Source organism: Necator americanus, chromosome III (genome assembly GCF_031761385.1).
Source record: "Necator americanus strain Aroian chromosome III, whole genome shotgun sequence".
Classification (NCBI taxonomy): domain Eukaryota; kingdom Metazoa; phylum Nematoda; class Chromadorea; order Rhabditida; family Ancylostomatidae; genus Necator; species Necator americanus.
This window is the reverse complement of record NC_087373.1, coordinates 27,203,000-27,225,616: the sequence shown is the minus strand read 5'-3', so window position 1 is coordinate 27,225,616 and position 22,617 is coordinate 27,203,000. Positions and strand designations below refer to the sequence as shown.

The 22,617-nt window shown below is 41.2% G+C and overlaps 3 protein-coding genes across 7 annotated transcripts in view; 2 read left to right on the top strand and 1 right to left on the bottom strand.

Annotated features, from left to right (window-relative positions):
• Positions 1 to 2,571: 2,571 nt before the first annotated feature.
• RB195_011091 (uncharacterized protein) lies at positions 2,572 to 3,786 on the top strand (the record flags this gene model as incomplete). Its single annotated transcript, XM_064192368.1, has 2 exons — positions 2,572 to 2,700; positions 3,658 to 3,786. 2 exons carry the CDS (start codon positions 2,572 to 2,574, stop codon positions 3,784 to 3,786), a joined length of 258 nt encoding a protein of 85 aa, XP_064049951.1.
• On the bottom strand, positions 3,736 to 11,833 carry RB195_011090 (uncharacterized protein; the record flags this gene model as incomplete). 4 transcript variants are annotated; one of them, XM_064192365.1, is made up of 9 exons in its annotated part: positions 3,736 to 3,742; positions 4,321 to 4,439; positions 5,583 to 5,703; positions 5,908 to 6,039; positions 7,338 to 7,380; positions 7,476 to 7,568; positions 7,628 to 7,841; positions 11,200 to 11,300; positions 11,743 to 11,833. In XM_064192365.1, 9 exons carry the CDS (start codon positions 11,831 to 11,833, stop codon positions 3,736 to 3,738), a joined length of 921 nt encoding a protein of 306 aa, XP_064049947.1. The 4 variants fall into 4 exon arrangements, with proteins under 4 accessions (XP_064049947.1, XP_064049948.1, XP_064049949.1 ...); XM_064192366.1 differs by lacking the exons at positions 11,200 to 11,300; positions 11,743 to 11,833 and adding exons at positions 6,202 to 6,267; positions 9,780 to 10,022; XM_064192367.1 differs by lacking the exons at positions 11,200 to 11,300; positions 11,743 to 11,833 and adding an exon at positions 9,780 to 10,022.
• The window catches only part of RB195_011089 (uncharacterized protein), a gene marked incomplete at both ends in the record, with an annotated part of 49,202 nt that continues 38,180 nt past the window's right edge, over positions 11,596 to 22,617 (top strand). Inside the window, 3 exons of one of the 2 annotated variants that reach the window (XM_064192360.1) lie at positions 11,596 to 11,671; positions 14,594 to 14,703; positions 20,806 to 20,972. In XM_064192360.1, the coding sequence (XP_064049945.1) occupies positions 11,596 to 11,671; positions 14,594 to 14,703; positions 20,806 to 20,972 (353 nt within the window). Of the gene's footprint in view, positions 11,672 to 14,593; positions 14,704 to 20,676; positions 20,977 to 22,617 lie in introns of those variants that run through there. The other variant, XM_064192363.1, reaches the window with a different exon arrangement.

The window sequence follows — 22,617 nt, the reverse complement described above, 5'->3', positions numbered from 1 at the left end:
CTTCCAAGACGTCACTGTTACAGAAAATCCCTCTCACAAGCACCTGTTTTCCGTCCATACAGCCAGTTGTTTTAGATGCATCACCCCACGAATTTGGCGTAGTATGGATCTTCGTTTCAGCATACCTATAGATTACGCATATGGGGTGGTTCTTCTCATCTCTCCCTGTATCAATGTGGACTGACGGCTCCTTAACGTTGTTTCTTACGGCGTCCTCTATTGCAACGCGCCACCCTTGCGCCCTGCCCCCGGCTGCTACGTCAAGCGGAATGAATCGCCCATCAGGGCGTTCGAATGGATTTTCGGCGAATAGCAGGCGGGGGTGGGGCGCCAGGGTGACGCGTTACGATAGAGGACGTCGTAAGAAACAGCGTTCCGGAGCCGTCTATTTACACTGATAAAGAGAGAGGCGAGCAGAACCACCTCTGTATACGTAATCGATGACCCGATATACTCCAACGAAAATCGTGCCAGATTTGTGGGGTGATGCCTTTAAATCACTCTCTTACGTTTCTAGTCATTCATCTGTTTCCACACTGCTAGCATTATTAGTGAGATTCACATGGAGACAGCAGGCTACAAAAGGCTTGAAGCCTACAGAAAGTTGCTATTCCCCATCTCCGTTACTTTTGAAGGCTGAAATGTTCCCTCTTTTTAACGTAAGTTTTTACCTAAGTCATTTGAAGCCGTTACATGCATTTTTTCATTGTTCTCATGAGAATTTCTTCTGCGTCTGGTTCGGTTGCATAAGTGAGATCATCTTACATCGCAATATCTCTCTTGAATATTTCCGTCGAAGAATTCCAATGAATGTGTCTATTACGCCAAAACAACCTTGTAACCAAAGGACTATATCTCAGCGTACCTAAAATACTTCCATGAACATCGATGAACATCAGTAGCTTTCTTAACGCACCAGTGATGCAGTGTATGATCGGTACCAGTCGGGCAGAGTCAGCTACTTAGGAAGCAACGAAGGTAGATCTTCTCTGGATGCACTATATCAGTAATTGATCAGGCAAGAGACAATTGGAAGCCTGCTCGGAAGTCTGCGGAATTCTTTCTAACCGCCTGTAACACTACACTTTGTCGCGATCACAGGCAAAGGTTGTCCAATGAGTTCTTTATTCGCGAGGAACTTTGTCGTGCCCCGGATCCGCTCCGAGATGGAGCGGCGGGCATCGGTGGTAGGACTCGGGGCCGACTGTCCGAATGAGGGGCTTGCGTTGGGCTAGCCACCGATTGGCAGCCTAACCCCTCCGAACCCTGCGGGCACTCGGGGTTCCATCCCCTTGCCCCAACTCCCCCTTCGGGGGCCTCGGGACTGCCCCCTGATCCCACTCCTCAGCCCATTTCCTAGTGGTTAAAATGTGGTGCGAGTGGTTATGGTTTATCCTAATACCGACACTACACGGCAATGCATAGATACACGACATTAACGGTGGAAGAATATAGGGGCCTGTCATAGGCTCAGTGGTTGTGGTCCTCGGCGATAGATGGATAGTGGTTGCGGTTCGGGCCCAGGGACAGCCAGCCAGGGTAGATGGTATAATACGGGCATGCAGTTGTGGTGCGGCAATCGATCGAAAAGCACGAACACGAGCACGGAATCAAGACACCACAATAAAGGCGGAAAAGGAACTGGAACCCCGAGTGCTCGGAGCTAGCTCTTATATACTGCGGCGGCGTGGGAGCGCTACCGTAATACATTGCCATTGGCAATTTTTCCCGCGCGCTGCGTGAGAAAGGGTGCCGGCTGGCTGGGAAAGTCGTGCCGGCACGACAGACTTAAAGGCATCACCCCACGAATCTGAGGTGATGCAGATTTCAGGTAGAGTATTCGTATACGGGAGGGGAGACTATGGAGAGGGGAGTGATTCCGTCCATTTCTTCCTAATTGCCGTAAAAACGGCCCGCAAGGTGCGGCACCGCACAAGGCTGGCGCGCTCCAGTCGAACTCCCTGTAGAAAATAGTACGCCAGAACGCCTGAAGCCGTATCTTCCGGGCCGTTTTTTTTACGGCAATTAGGAAGAAATGGACGGAATCACTCCCCTCTCCATACTCTCCCATCCCGTATACGAATACTCCACCTGATATCCGTACCACCTCAGATTCGTGGAGTGATGCCTTTAAAAAGTATCGCATTTTCCCTAGAATGGCTTCATAGAGAAGTTTGAGAATAAGGTAGGCGGTTTTCCTGCGGTGCGTTTTATATTGCCTGGTACCCATTCGCTCGGTGCTTTGTTCCAACGATTCTCGTTGAAACGCATCACGTATCCGGCTCACCGAATTTTAGTTTCTTTGGAATATTTGTCCTAGGACTGAACTCGAATCCTCTCTTTCACGAGAAACGATGTCCTAGTAGCACCGTTTTAATTGAGCGTTTTATAAGGCTACCTGCATTTTTGTTTTCTACTGCTTGCGAAAGGCTCATATTTCTGAAGAGTAGGTCAAAACAGACAAAACGATGGTGCCTTCAAACAAATAAGAATGGAGGATGAGATTTGGCAGCAGCAACTACACAACACAACAGAACGATACCGAAAGGGTTAGTACTTAGATGTCCAGTCATGACTGATAGTGCGAGTCCTTGCATTCTTTCAATTGGTTCCTTTCACTCACGGTCGTCATCCGACAGGTTCATAAATTTGGCAAACGTAATTGCGTCAGCACTGAGTCTTATCCAACTTAGTTCTCAGGTGAGTTTCAGCGGCTCCTGAAATCCACACGAACGTTCTCTTACCCTATTTGTTGTCAATTCTCTTCACAATCTGACCGGCTAATCTGGATATTCCGTTTGGTTCGAGAAGACGAGACACTCTTTTTGATTCGGAACTGCGAGGCTCGGTTGGATATTATCCGAATAAATTTTAGAATATTTCTTTCAAGTGTTCAATAGATAAGTCAGTTACTTCTCAGACGTGCAACAGTTTCAGTCTCAGCAGACTGCTGGAAGAAGGTGACCACAAAGCTAGTCCGTGGTTCCTGGCAGGCGCCAACGTTGCTTACGCTGTTGTGATAGTTCTATTCAGCTCTTCCTTCGAGTATTGTCCATGTTCATAAAACGTCTGAGAAGCACGTTCATGAAGTGTACATTTTTTGGAATGCGAGTTACTTACTACAATACTTGGATTCCTCCTTCGACTAGTCACATAAACATCGTTCCTGCATTACTGGTGCATTTTTAAAAGGGAGCGATGTCGTGCACGAAATGAAGAGAGAAAATTTTGCGAACATTTCTCTCTCACTCGCAAAGAGTGAACATAAATGGGAATTTCTCGTATGAGAACTAAATCATTTATTGTTGACTCCACCAATAACGAGCAAACATCGCGTATGAGGGAAAATCCTTGAGGATGTAAAGCTGAACAGTCATAGACACCTTTCTTAGAGTAACACATGAATTGGGAAGGCGACCTGTGACCGTTGTTTCACCTAGCTCCTATTTCGATCACAGAAGAACAAATTGGGCATCACATAAGATTTCTGGAGATTTTCATAATTCGCTTCTCCGCTAACTAGAAGTGCTTCACTGATAGCATATGGAAATGAGAGATTATGTACCCAACAAAAAAAAATCCAGTAATCTTCTATACATCCATTTTCATAAAACTCGAGTACAAAGTGAAAAATATTTATCTCTAAATTCTGCACAGATATTGCATCAAATTACAGAATGCAACCCCAGAATGAACTCAATAAATCTCTCTTCACGAAAGAAAACCACAAATTCGTCAATATCTGAAACATGCAACTTTGAAATGCATGGAAAAGCGCTGAAATGATGATTAGAATATGAAGCCACACAAGCATCATACAAATTAGAAAACGTGACAAAAAACTGAGTTTGAACTCAAGAAAAGTTGAGCAACAAGAGCAATAACTCAAGAATCAAGGAACATTCAAGGACACGAAAATGGAACAACATTTTCTGTTTCTTGACAAAAACAACATTGATGTGGAACGGAAGTGAACGTTAGAGTTACTAATCTTTCAAAAAAATCATTCCTTCACAACAGAACATTGTGATATTTTATCCTTGAATGTTCGGCAAAGAAAGAGCGAGCTATGGTCACAGATCAAAACAAGAGGTGAACGATAGTTCAGATTCTTATGCGCACAAATCACTAGCATCGCACAGTTGAAAACAATAGTAGATTACACACTCCAATCAACTTCGGCTAGAAAATTAGCCGATCTGTTGTTAAGTACACCATTATACACGTTTCGTTTGCACCGCAAATCGTCACTCGCATTAGAGTCTCGGCGGTTGTCAGACGAGGTAAGCTCGAGCTATATAGACAACAGCAAATGCCCACCCAACAGAAGCACTGTAGCCGATGGCGCCAGCACCACCTCCACGACAGCACTCATAGCCGCAGCAGTACTCGTAGTACCCGCAGCCCCACACGATTTCGTGCGGGCGTGTGACTCCGTCCTGAAAAAAAAAACAAAGATGAGAGGGACCTGCTGAAAAGACCGAAAGAAAACGGATAGAAATCGCGAATGAAGAAACAGATGTTTGGGTTGGATGGGAAGACACGCTCATCAGACCTCTGCCCTTCTCGCTCACGCTTTAAAGACGCCTTTAACCAAGCCTTTCCTCCCTCCGAGGTCGATAAATTGGAATCACACTTGCCCGGGAGGATAAAAACACTGCAGCGTCGCAGCTAGAGAGTTATGCATCATATGTGGCCCCAGCTAGTCATTCTATAGGCCAGACATGCGTCCGTAAACTTCGAAGGATTCTTAATTGAAGTGAACGTGGTGGCACATCCTAAGCGGATTGTCAAACCCCAGACGATTTGTCATTCAGATTATTTCTGTTTTAAAGACTGCAACGTTGCAGTATCGCAGCTAGAGAGCGTGTTGCGGTCGCTCCGCGCAACTGAAGTACTGTTTGTCCCTCGTATTTGGAAAAATATCGAATCAGTTTCCTTTGTGAAGGGTTACATAGTAAGTACTGAAATCAACAGAAATTGAAACGGGACGAATAAATCACATATGAATTGAATTATTTGAAACAGCGATATTTCAGAAGATCGAAAAAGACCGACTTATTCTAGTTTACTCTTGGAATTGGACTGGACCGATTGATCAAAATCTCTTGAACATGAGAGTTTTAAGTCCAGCTGAGATCTGGAGAAGTGTATTTATTGTTGATAAAGGTAAAATAATAAATTGCAGTGAAAAGGAATTGATTCATCCCTAAGGGAAGGAGACCTGGTTTCAATCCAGAAGAGTTTTGGGTTTGCGAACGCGTGTGCAGCCTATGCAGTAACTTGCTCAGGTTAGCCGACGTATCAAGTCAGTGCTTTTATCCTTCCAGACAAGACTGCTACCGATTAATCGATCCCGGAAAGTTAGAAAGCTTGGTTGACACCTTACCGCTTACCGCTGCCCTGAACGTAAACAACAAAGATTTGGTGGAAACAATTTCTCCGCAAGACTTTCTGAGGCCTAATTTTTTTGAAGTTTTCAGGTGGCTGAGTTACTGTTAGCGAAAAGTGACACCACGGATGTCAAACCGATGAAATCTTCTGATTCCTCTTCCCTAACAGAAAATGACCGTTGTACGAACCGGTTGGTAGACGTTGCCGAACTGTGGATCATTCGGGTCAATGGGCATCCGACAGATATTCTCCTGGCCACGTTGTGGTCGATAGTAGCTCGATCCCCAATAGTAGGGACGGTTGTTCCACCTCAAAACGCAATTATAAGGCAATTAAGGCAAAAGGACGGTAAGGATGAGGAAAGAACGATCGTTCATAAAATTTTGAACAAGATGAAGTATTTTTCAATAATTGATGAAAAATTTACAATTGCTCATATCATTTTGAACACGATGAAGTTTTTTTTTTCAATAATTATAAAGTTGAAAAAGGTGGAAAGTGGAAAAGGCTCACATCATTGGTCCGGCCATCGACCGGATGATGGCTTTTCCCGCCTGGTAGGTGAGATACCCGGCTGCAGCTCCGACAATCATGTTTTTGAAAGTGTTCGAACGAGAACGCGAGCCAATTCCATGCGAAGAGAATCTGGAAAAAGACGTGAGAATTCCGACTGTTCAAGGACTACTTCAAGTGAATCTATTAAAGCAGAAATCTTTCGAGTCGGACACATTAGTAGTCAGTCGACATCATTAGACACTTCGTTCACAGGACAATGGTTAAGACACAAAAAAGCTAAGGGATATTGACCTATGACCTCTGTGCTGATGCCTTCCTCCAGTTATTCCACCAAGGATTTTACCAAGTCCACTTGACCTCAAAAGCAAAGGTTCAACAGTTGTTTTAGGCGGGCTGATTTCGAGTTGATTAGTATACGTAGGTATATGCAGCTGCAGCCAGGGAGGAATTTTTGACGCTTCAAAAGTTAAGAATAATCAGTAAGAAGTAAGTAAATAATGCGGCCAGAAGCGTTTCCTGGATTAACAACTGAAATTCTCACAGATACCTCAACTTTTGTTGTCTCCAACGGATTATTTTATTTGAGTTGATTACATCATACATTTCCTTTCGTAGAAAGATGAACCCGCCGTTTCCTCACTTTATTCGTCAGAGAGGATCACTTTATTCCTCTGTTCCAACATTGCTCGTTTCCCACTGTTTTTCTTTCGTTCCAAAAAAGGTCATTTATGTTCCTGTCAACATGCCAGTAGCGCAATAACTTCCAGAGAGACTTGCAAAATTCGGTTGGTTATTCATACCCAAGCAAGTTCTTCTCAAGGTTAGTAGAAGATCAGCGAACAAATTAACAACTAATAATTGGTAAAATAAATTAAAATGAAATAAATAAAAGCAGATACTAAAAATAAATTAAAGTGAATTAATAATTAATAAAATAATTGGGAATGAATTCGCAATTCCTAATCCTAATAAAGCCGGCGCTAGTACACTTTTAACTTGTGTGATTTCTAGCTGTCTTCCCTCCAGCCGTTAGTAGAAAATCGCTAGTTTCCCGCGCGAATTAAATAATTAATTTAATTAAATTTAAAAATTAAAATAATTAATTGAATTAATTACTTCTTCCTTTTTCAAGTTCTTGATCCCTCCCACTTTTGACAGCATTCCAAACAATTAAAATACAAGACAATTTTTCCAGGTTTGTCTTTTCTTGAAATGCGTGAAATGTAGGGTGAGAAAAAAAGAAGTGAATGGAGGATTGCTGTGACTTTCACTTTGAGAAAAAGGTCTTTTCCCCTTTATTTCTCCTTGGTGATTGCTTGAATGACTCGCTTGTTTCCTCATTTATGTGCTATAACGTGCGCCTACTCCTCTCCTTATTAACTCAATCGGAATCAATGTGGAAAAGAGCAACATAAACCACAACTCACTTTGGACTATGAGAACGACTGCCCCATCCTCCAGATCCCATGCCTGAAAAATAGATTTTAGAGCAACCGCAAGTGCTAGAAACAATGCCTTGGCTGACAAGTCACCGCGCCAATCCCACATTTCACAGGATAACTCACCATGCTGTCCTTGTCGTCCTACTCCGCCCCATCCACCGCCCGTACCTCCCCATCCTTGGCCGTGACTTTGTTGGTGGGGTCTCTGCTGATGAACTGAAAGTACAGCGTTTCTCTCAACATGAAATAGTAGTGTGGATTTCCCTTAGCTGTACCTCCTCCGAGATTTCTGTGATAAGCGTTTGCTCCGCTACTCGTTCGCATTGGCTTAGAACCTCCACCGAAGAGCGCACCGCCGCTTCCTCCTCGGGAAGCAGACGAACCTCTGGCCCGTGATCCACCCAATATACCACCCCTCTTCGAGTCTATTGGAGGTAGAAGTGTGGATAATATTATCGTGATTAGAAGCCATGCACGCCGACTTCGCATCTGAAATGGTAAGGAATTATGGTTTGATTGAAAATCAAAGGAAACAAGACCACGACGGGCACCAGAATAGTCACATCAATTAGGTATGGTACGAACATACAGGGAAGCCAAAGCAATAAAACGTCAGTAAGAAAATGTTACAGCGAATACAAATAGCTCAAAAACAGTGGTTCAAATACGTTTACCGTTACTCGACAAAAACTCTGTTTTAACAATGTCCATATGACAACCACAAAAAAAAAACTAGACTTCAGCTGGAGGTATAAGTAACTAAAATTTTGATTTAAAAAATTATCTAAAATAATAAGTACCGCATCAAAGTCACCTGAGATCACAGCATTCCACATCACAAATAAACAGAAGTCAATCGAGACATTAGTTATTTTTTTATGAATGTCATGACATTAACCGCGAAATAAATGACATGTCTCGTAGCTTTTTGTGCTGCACTGGATGAACGTCTTCCTGTGACGAATGTCTGAACATTAAATCTACCTATACGCTCAGAATTGTGCTGTGTACATTAATTGTAGATTCAAGGGGATCCGGCATATAGAAATAGTGACACAGTCGAAAATATTTCTTCACTGTAAGAAAATCCAACCCCCGTCTAGCATACCATATTTATTTACTATTAGAGGATTTTCAGTATAAAAGGTGCTGAATATCGCATCCGAGCGTGACGCTACCTGACTCTAGGATTTTATGCGCTAGATGTCAGGCGCTTGTTCGATGCAACTTCTACAGCTACGAAAGATCAACGAAATACAAACAGTAACGGTCGAAGCGTTGCTTCCTCAATTATGCAATGTTTGACGTACGCGAGACGCTAACGTTCCTTGAAATTTGATACAGAGGACGCCACACGCACAACTTTGTTACTTCCATGACAATATCCTTATCACCAAAATGACTTTTAAAATTCTGAACGAAAGTTAACAAAGAAAAAATGGATCAGTGGGAATCTAAGGGTTTCTATTAACAGCATAAACATTCAGAAAATGTTGACAAGCAATTCTTGTCTTCAAAAAGGATTTACTGTGATCTGTGGCGCATCCAGTCTTTTAGAGAAACATCGAAATCCTTCACTGAACCGTGCAGAGGGTCTCGACGGCGCGTGGTCTATGACGTGAGTCTTCAGTTTATCCTAGTGAGTAGACATTTTCTTAGGAAAATAAAATGCTACCAGCCGTGACGACAATAGAAAATGTCTGTAGGTTCGAGAGTAGGAGACTACGTTAGTAAAGTGATTATTTTGCCTTAGGATCACCCTCCTTTTCTTGACTCTCCCCTGGTGTTTATGGGCGACTAACGCTCAAATTTTATGCAATAGAGATTAGCAGTGAACACATGATCATCGAAAAAATTCCCAGAACATTCTGAACTCTCAAAAACCCACAAAACTAACATTGCGTTCAGCTTCAGATTGTGTGTCAGCGTAGCAGAGAAAAGCACATTTGCTCGTGTTGTTAGCGTTTTTTTTACGAAACGATGACGTCCAAATCAGGGACCCGATACGAGCTATGCAATTTGCACAGTTATGGCAATATGGCGGAATTTACCTCACGTGAGAGGCCAAGCTTTTTCGGTAGATCGAGAGGCTTGGGCAGAGCTGTGTTCAAAGACAACACGCATCGGCGAATATCACGGAAACAGCGTCAGACGATAAGATCAGCCCGTCGATTAATTAAGGAAGTATACGTGTGAGTTTCCGAAGAAAAGCAGTTCATTCTTGCTGGTTTTTTTCAAGTGTGAGAGGAACCATAATTATTATTTCCACTGTTTCATTCTATAAACATGAAAGTAAGCAGTAGGAGTACACGAATACTCTTTAAAGCCCTATAGAGGTTCTCTTGAGTATACGTATAGCTTCCAAAAAAAACAAAAATAAATAAGGGAGGATGTAGTTGAACAAGCGGAGTGTAATACATAACTCACTCTCTTAAATTTAAAACGGTAATTGATGTAAGTAGGCAACTGCAAGTTACGCCAGCAAAGTGACTGACATGTGCGCGTGAAGCACAATGTGATAGAGTGAATGTGAGAATGTTTCAGGAATGAATCATGCAGCAGTCCTAAAAAGGACTGTCCGTGGTTATGACAATTTATAGCTTTGATAGAACAGAAGTGATGCATTGACGAATTCAAGTGGACGGAAACAACACTGGCAGCGATAGGCATGATCTAGCGATGGCCACTCCTCCTAACAGCTGACTTCATGAGCCATCAGTTCCTCTGTGGAGGAGGAGTGGACAAATAATGTTCTAGAGATAGGAGTGAAAGCGAATACGACTTTTTTGTTTTTCTTCTCCTCGAATTTTAAGTGTGCATTTTTGAAGGAAAGGTAAGACGTTCGGTTGAGGAATGAAGCGGAAGAAGCATCTGAGCGGTTCTCAACTGCAGTTTTTCCGATCAAATCGATTGAGATCTTAACGTGAACAGCTGCAATTGAAAAAAGCAACTAGGCTTCACTCTTTCACCTCATGACTTTATACAATGTTCAAAGAAAATGAAAGAGGAAAGACATTACTAAGAGAAAGACAATTTTAATTCCTTCGCAGAAAGCCGCGAGAAGTGGAATCGCTTCAAATTTCCATGGGATCATCGAAAGGAAGTGAAGCGAGCACCACAAGAAGTCCAAAGTTCGGCTTTAACCGGACATTCAGATAGGCAATAAAAGTAGAAAAAAAGACGTGAGCCACCACAGTCACAATCCTACTCAACATATTAAGCAGCATTATCGTAAACGGCGTAGTGAAGTAGAAATGAAAAGATATTGGAACGAATGTTTGTGGTCTCTAGTAACAGCATCTTCGTTCCTATAAACACCAAGCATCAACCAATCGGAAAAAATGTTGTGTGGTTTCATCGATGTGTGTGGAACGACCCATCTGCCAAAGCCGAACGTGGGGAGGACGATGCTCGTAAGAAAAGGACAGCTCCCTGCTGTCCACTCGTGCTCAAGCCCACCAACACATCCGAATGCTACAGCGATGTGTAGAGTCGGGTAAAAATGGACTGATGCTCTGTGCAGTTGCTTAAAGGCATCATCCCGCGAATCTGGGGTGGTACGGATTTCAGATGGAGAATTCCTATACGGGGGTCGCAGATTCTGGAGAGGAGGGTGATTCCGTCCATTTCTACCTAGTTGCCGTAAAAAACGGCCCAGAAGATGCGACGCGTGCACAAGGCTGGCGCGCTCCAGTCGAACTCGTTGTAGAAAGTAGTGCGCCGGAACCCTCGAAGCCGTATCTTCCGGGCCGTTTTTTACGGCAATTAGGAAGAAATGAATGGAATCGCCTTTCTCTCCATAATCTACGGCCCCGTATACCAAAACTCCACTTGAAATCCGTGCTACCTCAAACTCATGTGGTGATGCCTTTAAACGGCAGCGTTCAAAGTTGAGTGGCGGACCGCAGAGGTTGGAGTCAAAGGGACCCTCGCTAACATTACTTATCGCTGCAATCCGACTGAAGCCACCGATGTTCCCACCTCGATCTCAATCGCTACCTCCTCCTCTCCGCCTACGCAACAGCGCCGAACTTCTGGTAGTTTGTCTCGAATGCATCTAGCTATCTGTATGTGTGAACGGATGTGAATAAGAACAACTGGACCACAGTGCTTAGTAAGACGAAAAGAACGGCTAGGGAAGGTCACATCGGCATTACGAATGTACTGAAGAAAATCAGAAACATTTGGCTCTGCCACATCTCTCTGTCGCCACCGTCTTTTTTGCTTTTACTTACTTTCAGAAATGTGGAAACCAGAAGGAGAGCACAACTTTTCACCGAAAGATTCATGCCCGATGTGTTCACGCAATCGTAGTCTAGGTAAGTAAGTCAAAACGGAGATTTGGGATTAAGAATAAAAGTAGGGGAATCGGACATTTGGCGACACTAACGATCAACGGCAATTGCCGTTGGCAAATGGGTCCTCTGAAATTGAAAACGGACAACACGAAACGTGCTGGCAAAGGTATCGGATTCCCTCATATGACTTTCCAATGAAAAATTTCATGCCCTCCGTGACCTTCAAGAAAGGAGAATCCAGTGAACAAATCACATGATCACATGAGCGGTGCAAACGTCAAAATACTGTCCGTGATAACAGAATAGGAGAATGATGGGAGTACTGGTAATAGGTGATGTTACAATTTTCATGGACGTATGGATGCGCAATCAATGTAAACGAATGTGTGGAGTGTATTTTAATGAGGCGAAATATCGTCGGGTCAAAACTGCATGAAGCTCGGTACAGTTGCGAAGACGGGTGCGCTCGGCTGCGTTGGAGATACGCGGTTGGAATTGAGGTGGGAATCTTGACGGGACCACCCCTCGCTGCAGTTCGCAATGGTCAACCGCTGGCCACACCGTGCCGCTTGCAGCGCAGCCGCTTACGCGACTACACCGGGGTTTATGTCTTTTTACCCTACTCGTCAAATAGCCTATACATTCGTACACATTGACTGAGCATCCCTACAGGAATGAGAATGACTCGGGTATAATTTTAAGGTTGGTAGGTCTTAAAAATTCATCTTCGGAAGTGAAACTCTTAAGAAATTTGACATGAAATGATAGATAGATCAATTTCGATTTTTTCATCCACTCAGAGAAAATTGTAACTCCACACTTGAATTGCTCAACTTTGAAAAGTTAACATTAACAAAGTTGTTTAGAACTATGTAGCTTTGGAGCGTTCCCAGTAAATAATAGATAATTCTATTGTCAACAGTAAACAACCTATTAACAAGAAGATCAAGGAAATGTAGCTGATATTAAGAACAATGTAGATGTACTTCGTTTCGGACTCTCTTCAGAGGAATAGGCGGATCAGAAGCACTTGATGTGGTTTTAACAGGAGAAACCGGGTACGGAGGCTAACTGGTATAGTCCTAAACTGGACAAAATAGTAGCCTGTTCCGGGGAAGAGCACAAAAAATCAAGAGAGAACCAGCCACTGTAAACATGGATTAGAATGTGTAGCGCATGACGAATAAAAATGTGAAACACCTCCTTCCTTTTAGCCCTTAACGGATTTAAAAAATGTATATGCACGTGCAACGAAGCCGGTTTCGAGTTTCCTTGTACGCGAGGAATATTCCTTCCATTATCACTATGTATGACTAACGAGGAAAACAATGGTGCATCACCGGAAAACCCATGTAGGGCAGTCATGCCGAATCCAGTTAAAATGACTCATCGGCAGAAAATGTCGGAGAAACTCGACACCATCACAAATTTGTTGGACGGAACCGCTGGACCATGGATGAATCCATCAAATAAAAAGTTGGATACTTGTCTGCTTCCTAAAAATTCCAGTCATATAGTCGTTCGTTCTATATCTACATAGTAATCCTAACCTCAGAAAAGAAAGCTGATCTGGGCATATTCCGACAAATCAGTTCAAGTTAAGCAATTGTTCGAAGATGTGCAGTTTTCAAGGATGCGGATCTGGATTTCGCCAGTGGTGAAGAAAATTTGGCTCAATTCCTTACAGGATATACGTTGTAGAGTTATGTTTTGTGCATGTAGGTTAAAAAAAAGTAGGAAAACAGGTGTGGTAAATAGAAGTAAATAGAGATACCCTAAGATGGATTGCATAGGTAACTTCAGATATCTTTCAGAGATTCCTTGGAAATTCGGTAGGCCCTAATGCGAACCATTATCGAAGCAACTTTTGATCCTTTTTCCATGAAGGAGCAAATAGTGGATAGCAAACGATATAATTTAAAAAAAAGCGAAATGTCTATGACTTCAGTTAAAAAATCTGCAAAATTCGAGTGTTCAGAGAATATCCTTTCAATTTTTAGACGGCTCAAAAATATTGAACACTGTGGTTGTAGAAAAATCCATAGGAAATTTGGAAACCTTGGAAAATTTGAAAAGTTGAAGGAGAACACTTTAAACACTCCGAGAATTTTACATGAAATGCTGCGAAACAAGCTCAAAAGAAGATTTCATACTGACAATAACACTATACAGAGCATCTTGTGGTGCAAAAAGGATTTTTAAGCGAATTCAAAGCGTAGTAGACGTTCATAGTCAGATGCTTGTCGCATCGTGAAATACGCACGTGTTATACATGCGCGGTGGAAGGAAACGGATGGCTAGTAGTACGACGAAAATGTACTTTCTTTTACAAACCACGACTTACATGGAAAAGTTAATAAGAGATGGTATAAAGCGAGTCTGTAACATAAAGGCAATGGCTTTGATGGCTCAATCCAGAAGTGCTAAATTGCTGCAGATGCAGATGAAAAAACATAAAAATAAGTCAAAATGTAAAATATAAAGAGAAAAACCGAAGAAAGACTGAATATAAAACGTAGAATCATAAAACTTATCGTATTTAGATCCAATAAACGGATTAAACACCTTCTTAGAAACACTTTAATTACAACTGATAAACAAAATTACACTATGAATCATGAAATTCTTTCAGTGATCTTCAGTAACCAGTACTGGGTTGACTATACCATTGCTAAATTTTGTCGGGAGTTGCCGCTAAGATTTTTAGGGATTTTCAAAGCTCTTCCCAGAAATGAAGAGCAGCATATATGACGTATGCACGTGAGCCATCTATCTGAGCTAAGTCTGCGGAACAATCTGCGGAAAAACCCAGGTTATCTGCGCAGTGGATTCACAAAAGAACGGATTCCCACTTGTTCGAATGAATAGAGGATAATATTTCACAAATTGCAGCCAAGCAGAACACAAAAATGTAGGTTTGTGTGTCTTCTTCCTTGTGCTTAGATGTCAAGGAGACAAGTGATCATTTCCTCACAGGGGACGGATCCTCTCCGCATGTGACAAGACAAGGAAAGGGATTCTTTGATGAGATGACGAGAGAACCTACGAGTCCTGTGCGTGTGAATTCTTCAGCACTCAGCCTCTTGGCTGCCAATCTTGAAAAAATCATTCATTAGAAACGACTGTAGTGGATTGACAGCGTTAATCGAAGGTATTAAGAACGTATTCAATTAAGGACCTTATTACGTGACTTGGTATGGAGGTAGTGTTGCGAGGACCATTTTTTAACGCGACAGTTTCGCCTCATGATACACATTATTATAAAACACACTCATAACACAACAACTGGTGGTCACAGCAATGAGAGTCGCTCTTTTTCATAAAAAATGGTTGGAAATTCTGTGTATGGCAATCAAAAAAGATGATGAAGAGAATAACTTCTTCTGAAGCAACGCCATCGCGAAAGAAACATTCAGAGACAGCGTTTACGTTAAAAACTTATTTGATGACTTATTATCGTCGCAGCCCTTCTCCTTCTGGAAGAAGGGCAATCTCCAGTAAATGGCTGGATTGCTGATAATCATGGCTATTACACTGTCAATCCTTGATTTGTAAAATAAAATTTAGAAAAAAAGTCAAAAGTGAGAAAAAAGATGTGCAAGGATCCAACGGTGTCATCTGTTCAGTTCTGCCTTGCCTTTCTTTCGAATTCCCCATCTTCGACAATGCCTTTGAAGTAAAGAGGAGAAGAGAATTATTCTCCTAGATATCCAGCCACCAGAGAAAAAAATTTAAGTGATGTAGGTCGGCAGGCGAATCGCAATAACCATGAAACCAATCAGTCACTTTCAAATGCTATCGAGTATGTTTTTTGGAGACCACCGTCCCTCCACTACAAGTCCGTGAATTGGAATTGTAGAGGAAAACCTCGCTTGGATTTATATTTTTCTTTTTTTGAATTTGGACAAAACGTATACTTATCCAAAGAAAGAAGAAACACATTACTTATGGCAACGCAGGCGCGTTTCTGGTTATTTTCAAAGTTTCGTCCTAAATTCTCTCAGATTCCTGCGTGCAGAAATTCCAGGATCTTAAAAAAGAGGAAAGGGAAAGTACTTTTTTTTCTAATTTCACTACTTTCCCTCCAGTAGGTGTATTATAAGTGTGTACCCGCGACTCTAATTCAGTCGAATTCTCCTATCTGAAGCGATGAAATCCACGGCCTATTGACATGTTTACCCTTCTGCCAGGATCCGTGCAAAACCAATAAAAATTGACAATCACGTTGGGCCTCAATGCAACTTTGGCTACTGTAACACAGAATTCAATGGGAAAGGATCCAAGCTGATACAAAAAGCAAAAGTTGGGGACACAAATATATGGTCATCATTGGATCCTCTGTGTTAGGAAAGGAAATGCCAGCAAGTAAGATATGCATGTGATGTAAACGTGGAATTGAATGAAGGAAGAAAATGAAAGGAGAGTTATCCTACATCAGCTACTCTTGAGATATCCTTTCATTGTGGATTCGAGGATCTCTGGAGCTCGGAAGAATATCCTCTAAGGAACGGAAAAGCAGACAAATATATACGGATCAGTGACAAATACATGAAAACTTCTGATTCGAGAACCAAGTGAAAAGCACCCGCCAACGAATGTCTGGGGAAAAATTTCTGATTTTTGACGATTCAATCAACAGCGACCGATGAAGGTGTTGATTGCAGTGATTGTTTTTCATCCGGCTTTTCTCGCCTAAAGACTGACTACTGCTCGATCAAACACCTTCCAACGCTGTAAACGTGAGTGTAGAGAGCAGAAAAAGATCAACTACGCAGCAAAGTAGAAGTTGTATTGTTCTAATTTTTAAAATGCGATAGAAGCGTGATATAATATTCCGGCAAAGCGACGGTTGGAGCGTTAAATTTCAGTGACGTTTGACGCTCATCCATATGGAAGAATCAAATGGTGAAAAGACTGCCTAGCGCACATACATAGCAATATGAAGTGAGTGGTTGATGACGCTAAAATGTCATGGAAATAAGTGAAAAAGCAAAAAAGGAATAGGAGCGCGAAAACGAAATTGGAGAAAAGAGAAATAGGAGCTCTGTGCCCAACGAAAGCTAAGACGAGTACATGGAGAATGTGTTCAGGGGGCCGTTGCTGGAATTTTTCCTGGTAAAAAAAAATCAGCAAAAAGGAATCACAGTAAAGAACAGTTATTCAGAAATAATCTTTTTATTACCAATCAAATTTTTCCACCAAAGAGCTTCGGCAATGACGAATGTCGAGGAGTCAGTGAAAAGAGGTGTCATCTGTTCGCCTCTTTTTCAGGGAACGAATGTGCCCTGTAGAGACAATGCAAAACTTATCGAAAAAATTCATTGCAAGCATCTGAGGATGTCAAGAGTCACCCGGTCCCGAAACTTTATCGTTCTAAACATGAATTCGAAATAATTTGATAAAATTTGAACGTTTTTCATCCATTAGGTTGAACCAAAGGTAATTAGAAAATTAGAAATCTAATTAGAAAAGAGAAGAAAATTAAATTAAAAGTTAATATATTGTTATAATTGTTAAAAATTAAAGAAGCTAGTTAGAAACCAGAAAAGTAAGCAGAAAATAAAAAAGCGGCAAGTGCTTGGATGCTTGGCAGCAAATGTTTGATAAGACACACCTTTAACCTTCATGAATCATCATAGTTTCGAAATATCAAAAAGGATTCCAGAAAAACTTCTGCAAATCCTTCAGAAGAAGAAGAAGAAGAAGAAGGAAAACCTCAAGAAGTTACTTTTTGATTGACTATTCGTGTACGGTGACCGAGAGACGATTTAAGAAATTATTAAGTGAAAAAATATGGTTGCTTTGGGCCCTCCTAAGAGCGCATTACTCTCCACCACACGCACTGAGTGGTTTGAGTTTGAAAAGAGGCTCGAGAGCGCAATCAAAGGCATACAACGTGGTTTGTATAGCGATATCCAACGACCTTCGGATCAGTGACATATGGTAACTCATATAAGAACGAGAACTACACGTATCCCTTGCAGAACTACTGGCTGGCATTTGCTTTTTTCATAAAAAAAAGGTACTGAACAATCCCAAATCCTGAAGGTAAAAGAAACAAAATAATAACTATAAACTATCTTAATGGAAAGAATACCATTGGTGCCTAGAAAACATTGGTTCAATTTAGTAACTGCTGGAACAACGCCACCACCCAATGACCAGTTCTGTAGCCATCAAAAAAATTTGAAATCTCAAGAGCGATCCAGATTCTACGAGATCTTCATTAATAGAACCATTAGCCGAGGATAGTTTCAGCCAAAATTTTTGGAAGTATAGGAGGGACCACATAAATTGATTGAATAAATAATATAATAAATATAATGCAGTACAATGTGAGTAATAAACAAATAATAAATAATATAATATGACAACGTTGATTGATTAAATTGACTGTGATAAGAGAAACTAAACTGCACAACAAAACTTGTCTCGAAAACCATGAAACATGGAACTATGAAATGACGGTGGACAAAAATGTCGTAAGTCCATATGTTGGGATTTGATAGAACTGACTAAGTGACTTTCTAGAAACATTTTACAAGATTGTAGATTTTAAAAAATTCTGATAAAAAAGAGGCTACAGCTGAAACGAAGTAGGAAGCAACTTAAGCTCAGGAGATGTAAGATGATACTTCAACAGAGCTTGCTTTACAAATAAGGATCATTTGCTACTCCAAAGGAATGAAAAATGAGTTTTTCGTATATTCTAACGACTTTGGAGACATCCGAAAAAGTCTGGAAAGAGCCATAACGGCAGCAAAACCATCAAATTAGTTTATGCGCGCTTTTCAGCGTTGAATTGCGGGAGTCAGCAACTAAAAAGAAAAGTAATTGGGAATCAGTAGAAGCGAACAATAACAGCAGATTATCAGACTTTTCATTTTTCCTTTTTTTCCTCTCAGCCTTGCTTTAAAACAGTCATAACAACTTTTTTGGTGGGTCTTCACGGATCTTTGATTATAAAATCGTGGTCCTTGAATAATTTGTAGTTGATTCATTGAAATTGAAATAGCGGCGTCTGAGGAATGAATTGAATTTGCAATGAAAAACTTGATAAACATCATTTGAAATGACATGCAACATCAGAGATCCAGGAGATTCGAAAAGAGATTAGTAGATCATACAGCGCTGATTGTATGGCTATTTGTATGTATGTTAAATGTGTGGGTAATTCTAAAAACTTTAGGCTTACCTACTACAAACGAACAAGAAATTTTGGTTTTATTCCCGTCGACCTAACACTTCTAAGCTGGTGACGGTGTTTGTGTTGTTTTTAAACTCTCGAAAAAGACTTTTGTGCAGAAATGCACCTAATTTCCTCATTTTCAAGACTTGCACGGGAACAAACATGCATGCATATTTTGACAACTGTCCCGTCAACGACAAAACCTCATGAAGAGACTTCTTCAGAAAAAAATGGAGAAAATTAGTGCATTTCCCAGTTTTTTGTCATCATTTGTGGAGGTCATTGCAACTATCACATTTAGAGGCAAACAGAGGAAAATCGTCCAATTTCGGACATAGGAAAAAGATCAAAATGCGGTCCAACGAATGTGGCAAGTAGAAACTACTACGATATAAGATGTCAAAACATCTCAACGTGATGCGCAGAGGGTTGCTTCGGAATGAGAGAAACTGGATCGAGTAGGTTGTGGCAACGAGGAATCACTTGCGCGTGATAGCAGTCGCACTGTAACTGGTTGCTGATGACAAAAAGAGACAATTATATGAATTACAATTCAGTACAGATGAACAACTGATCATGGGGAGTGTGGTGAACAGCTGCATTCGTCGATACAGGCTGGTGGACATAAATTTTTTCGCCTGGATCGCTGCAGCACTCATTTCCACCAAATCCCACAAACAGGATATCGCCGTAGTACAGCGAACCCACCACAGATACGACTTTTTTGAAGGCCAACCGAACAAAATAAATGAGCTAAAGTGATGACTGTAAAAAAAATTAGCAACAAAGTGAACCATTCAACCAAGAGGATGAACAGAACCTGTGCTAGGAGTGGATAGTGCGTAGCTATCAACCTTCAGACCTCCGACGAAGACCTCTTGTGAAATGCTGGGTCAATAAAGCTACCTCCCAAAAACCTTGACAGCTCACAATCACGTCAACTTTGAACAAACTTCAAAGGTCAAGGAGAATCAGAAAGTGATAAGCTTGTGAAGGGAAACCTTTAAAGTGCTGATTTCACTCCACTCCGCTTTATTCAGTCTCCAAAGACAGGTTAGTTGTCTGTTACAATAAATATGGGAACACGCCCTTATGCTTTACTCCTCAAAAAAAAAAACTCGGATTCTTTCTCATGTCTAAGGCGTCTCCAATAAACTTCTAAATTTTCATTTCTTAAAATTCAGAACAAGGAGATTTAGCATAACTAGATGAAATACCTAAATTATTTATTTTATAATTACATGTGAATGCCAGCAATAGCAGTGAGATATCAAGGCAGAGAACCAAGGCCAGTGTTCACAGCGACTACATCATGAACCGAAAATTTAAAAAAAAAGTCGATGATACTAGAATTGGACCAGCGTGATCGTATTTGTCAATCGCGTAATGTTTGCTCCGTCTCAGAATTATGAGGAATAATCCGAGATTTGTATTCCATATGTAGTGCCTAGCAGCGGAGATGCACGAGATATGAATAGCTGATCAAAATAAAATTTTGGTGAATACGAATACGTGACGCAAAAAGGAGAAGATGGCCTGTGTATTCTGAAATAGAAGTTTTGCAGAAAAAGGTGCAAAGGCGAATAAGCACGATTTGGTATGGACTCTACGTGTACGTACTTTCCAACTGCTCGACCCACCACTTGCACCACGGCCCAATACACGTACACCAGCGATAAAAATATTGTATTTTTTTTTCTCTGGCAAGAAGTTGAAAAGAAAAAGAGAAGCAGAAGAGAAATAAATTCTGTAATCTTGAATGGACCTGAACCACTTTCTATAAGGTGTTAGGTTTCGTGACTCCCATTGCTGAGAAGCTGCGTGAAACTCGCCTACGATGGTACGTGCGGTCACATCTTACGGGGGACAACTACCTCCTTCGAAAGATCGGCGGAGACGTAAATGTAGCCGCAAGCGACGTAAGGGTGACAAAAACAGCACTGGATTTGATACAATTCACATTCAGAAGACTGCTGACGTCCACTCGGACCAGGAACAGCGTAATGGCGTCACCTTACCAGAAATGAGAAAGAAATGCGGACTTGCTGATTCCTTTCACATTACGACAGCAAAGCTTTGCATTGTAAAAGAATCTATGCAAATTCTTCTGAAGACCAAGAAGACGAAGAGGAGGTAGTGAAAGAGCTAATTATGCAGTTCAGGATTAAGGATAGCACTAGAAGCCGTTCACATAAGAAGAGCGGAAGAATAGGGATCGAAGGAGATTAGTAAAGAAAATGGAGTGCTGTGAATGTAAAAATAAGCTTTGCAGAAAGAAATTTGGACTGAATAGATTACTGGGAAGAAGATAAGTGTTTTGACTACGTAACTTTGGTGTTGTGGACAGCAGAAAACCAGTCAACTCTCAATTTTTCCGGAAGCACATCTAACGCAGAATAACCGACTTCAGTAGTGTTAACCGGAAAAATCTTAGATCTCCGAATTTGTTTTATCTTGTGCAGCTGTTCATTTGAATCGTATTTCTCAGGAATAGTGAGCTTCCCGAAACGAACACCTACAGAGTTCAGATTTCCTTACTACTTACAATTTATGAACGTGATTGAGCCGGTTATACATCTGCGTGTGTCGACTTAAACTCACATTCAATAACTGAGGTAATTTACGTGTTCGATATGCTGGGAAGGCTACTGCCATGATTGGCCTTTGCGTACACGGTTGTATTTCCAATCTGAGTTTGTTAGACATCTTATGTCACACAGTTGTAACCTCTGGGTCAATTTTTTCCAACCAATCCTGGTATCCCAGTGCATGAAACCTACGCCGAATGTTTCCAACCGATCGAGTTCAGAAGAACTGCGTCTTTGAAGGTGCACAGCAGAGAGAACGGAGGGCACATGTGAACCACAGAATACTGCCAGACGCGTCGCGACCAACCGATTGAACGTAACCGTCTTCCCCTATATGTATGTAGAATAAAGCTCCAGTGTTCCATAAAATTCCTTCCAATCGTGGAAATTATTGAACACTCCGAATTCGGCTGCACTTCTTTTGACATAGCTTTAGAACAAGAGAGAAACAGAAGAACTAGAAAGAAAGTTACAGTGTCATTACAAGAATTTTCAAATTTCATTTAGGTTTAAAAAAAAATTTAAAAAAAGTCAAACGGTCATTTGTTTCGAGATTCAGCATCAGCCATCATTGCTATCTCCATGGACAACAGCCGCGTAATGAAGGGGCCTTCGCACATGTGATTGTGCTCCTATCCACGAATTTACGACTAATTACACAACAGAAACTTAGGGATTTCCATTTCCGGATTTTTCCTTATTTTAGTTTTTTCCTTTTTTCCTTGTTGTCAGTTAGTTAACAAGTTAGTCCATAGATATTATTTCGTCAACGTTAGTGATCTTCGAAGAAAAATTTGATATTATCGTGTCTCTCGTGTCAAAGGAAGGAACCAATGGACAACTCTCACACGTGATCGGAACAGATCGAGGAATCACTGGTTCGAAGAATAACAGGAGTTAAGGGAAACACCAGCGTTACCTATCGGAACCTTTCATACGCACGAGCTGTTTCTTACAATTCTCGGAGCAAAATGTAAGAGTAAAATGATGTTCGCAGCACTGCCCACACTATCCCTCTAAAGTTCGTGGATATTTCAAAGAAAACTCATCTTAAGGATTGGAAATTATTCCGAATTCCTAAATCTTTCTTGAATCAAAGTTTTCTAAATGTAGACATATCTCAATCCTTATTAATCACCGAGTAATCTTGTTTTAGGTAAATAATTTTCTTTAAAACTAACTTTTCTTGC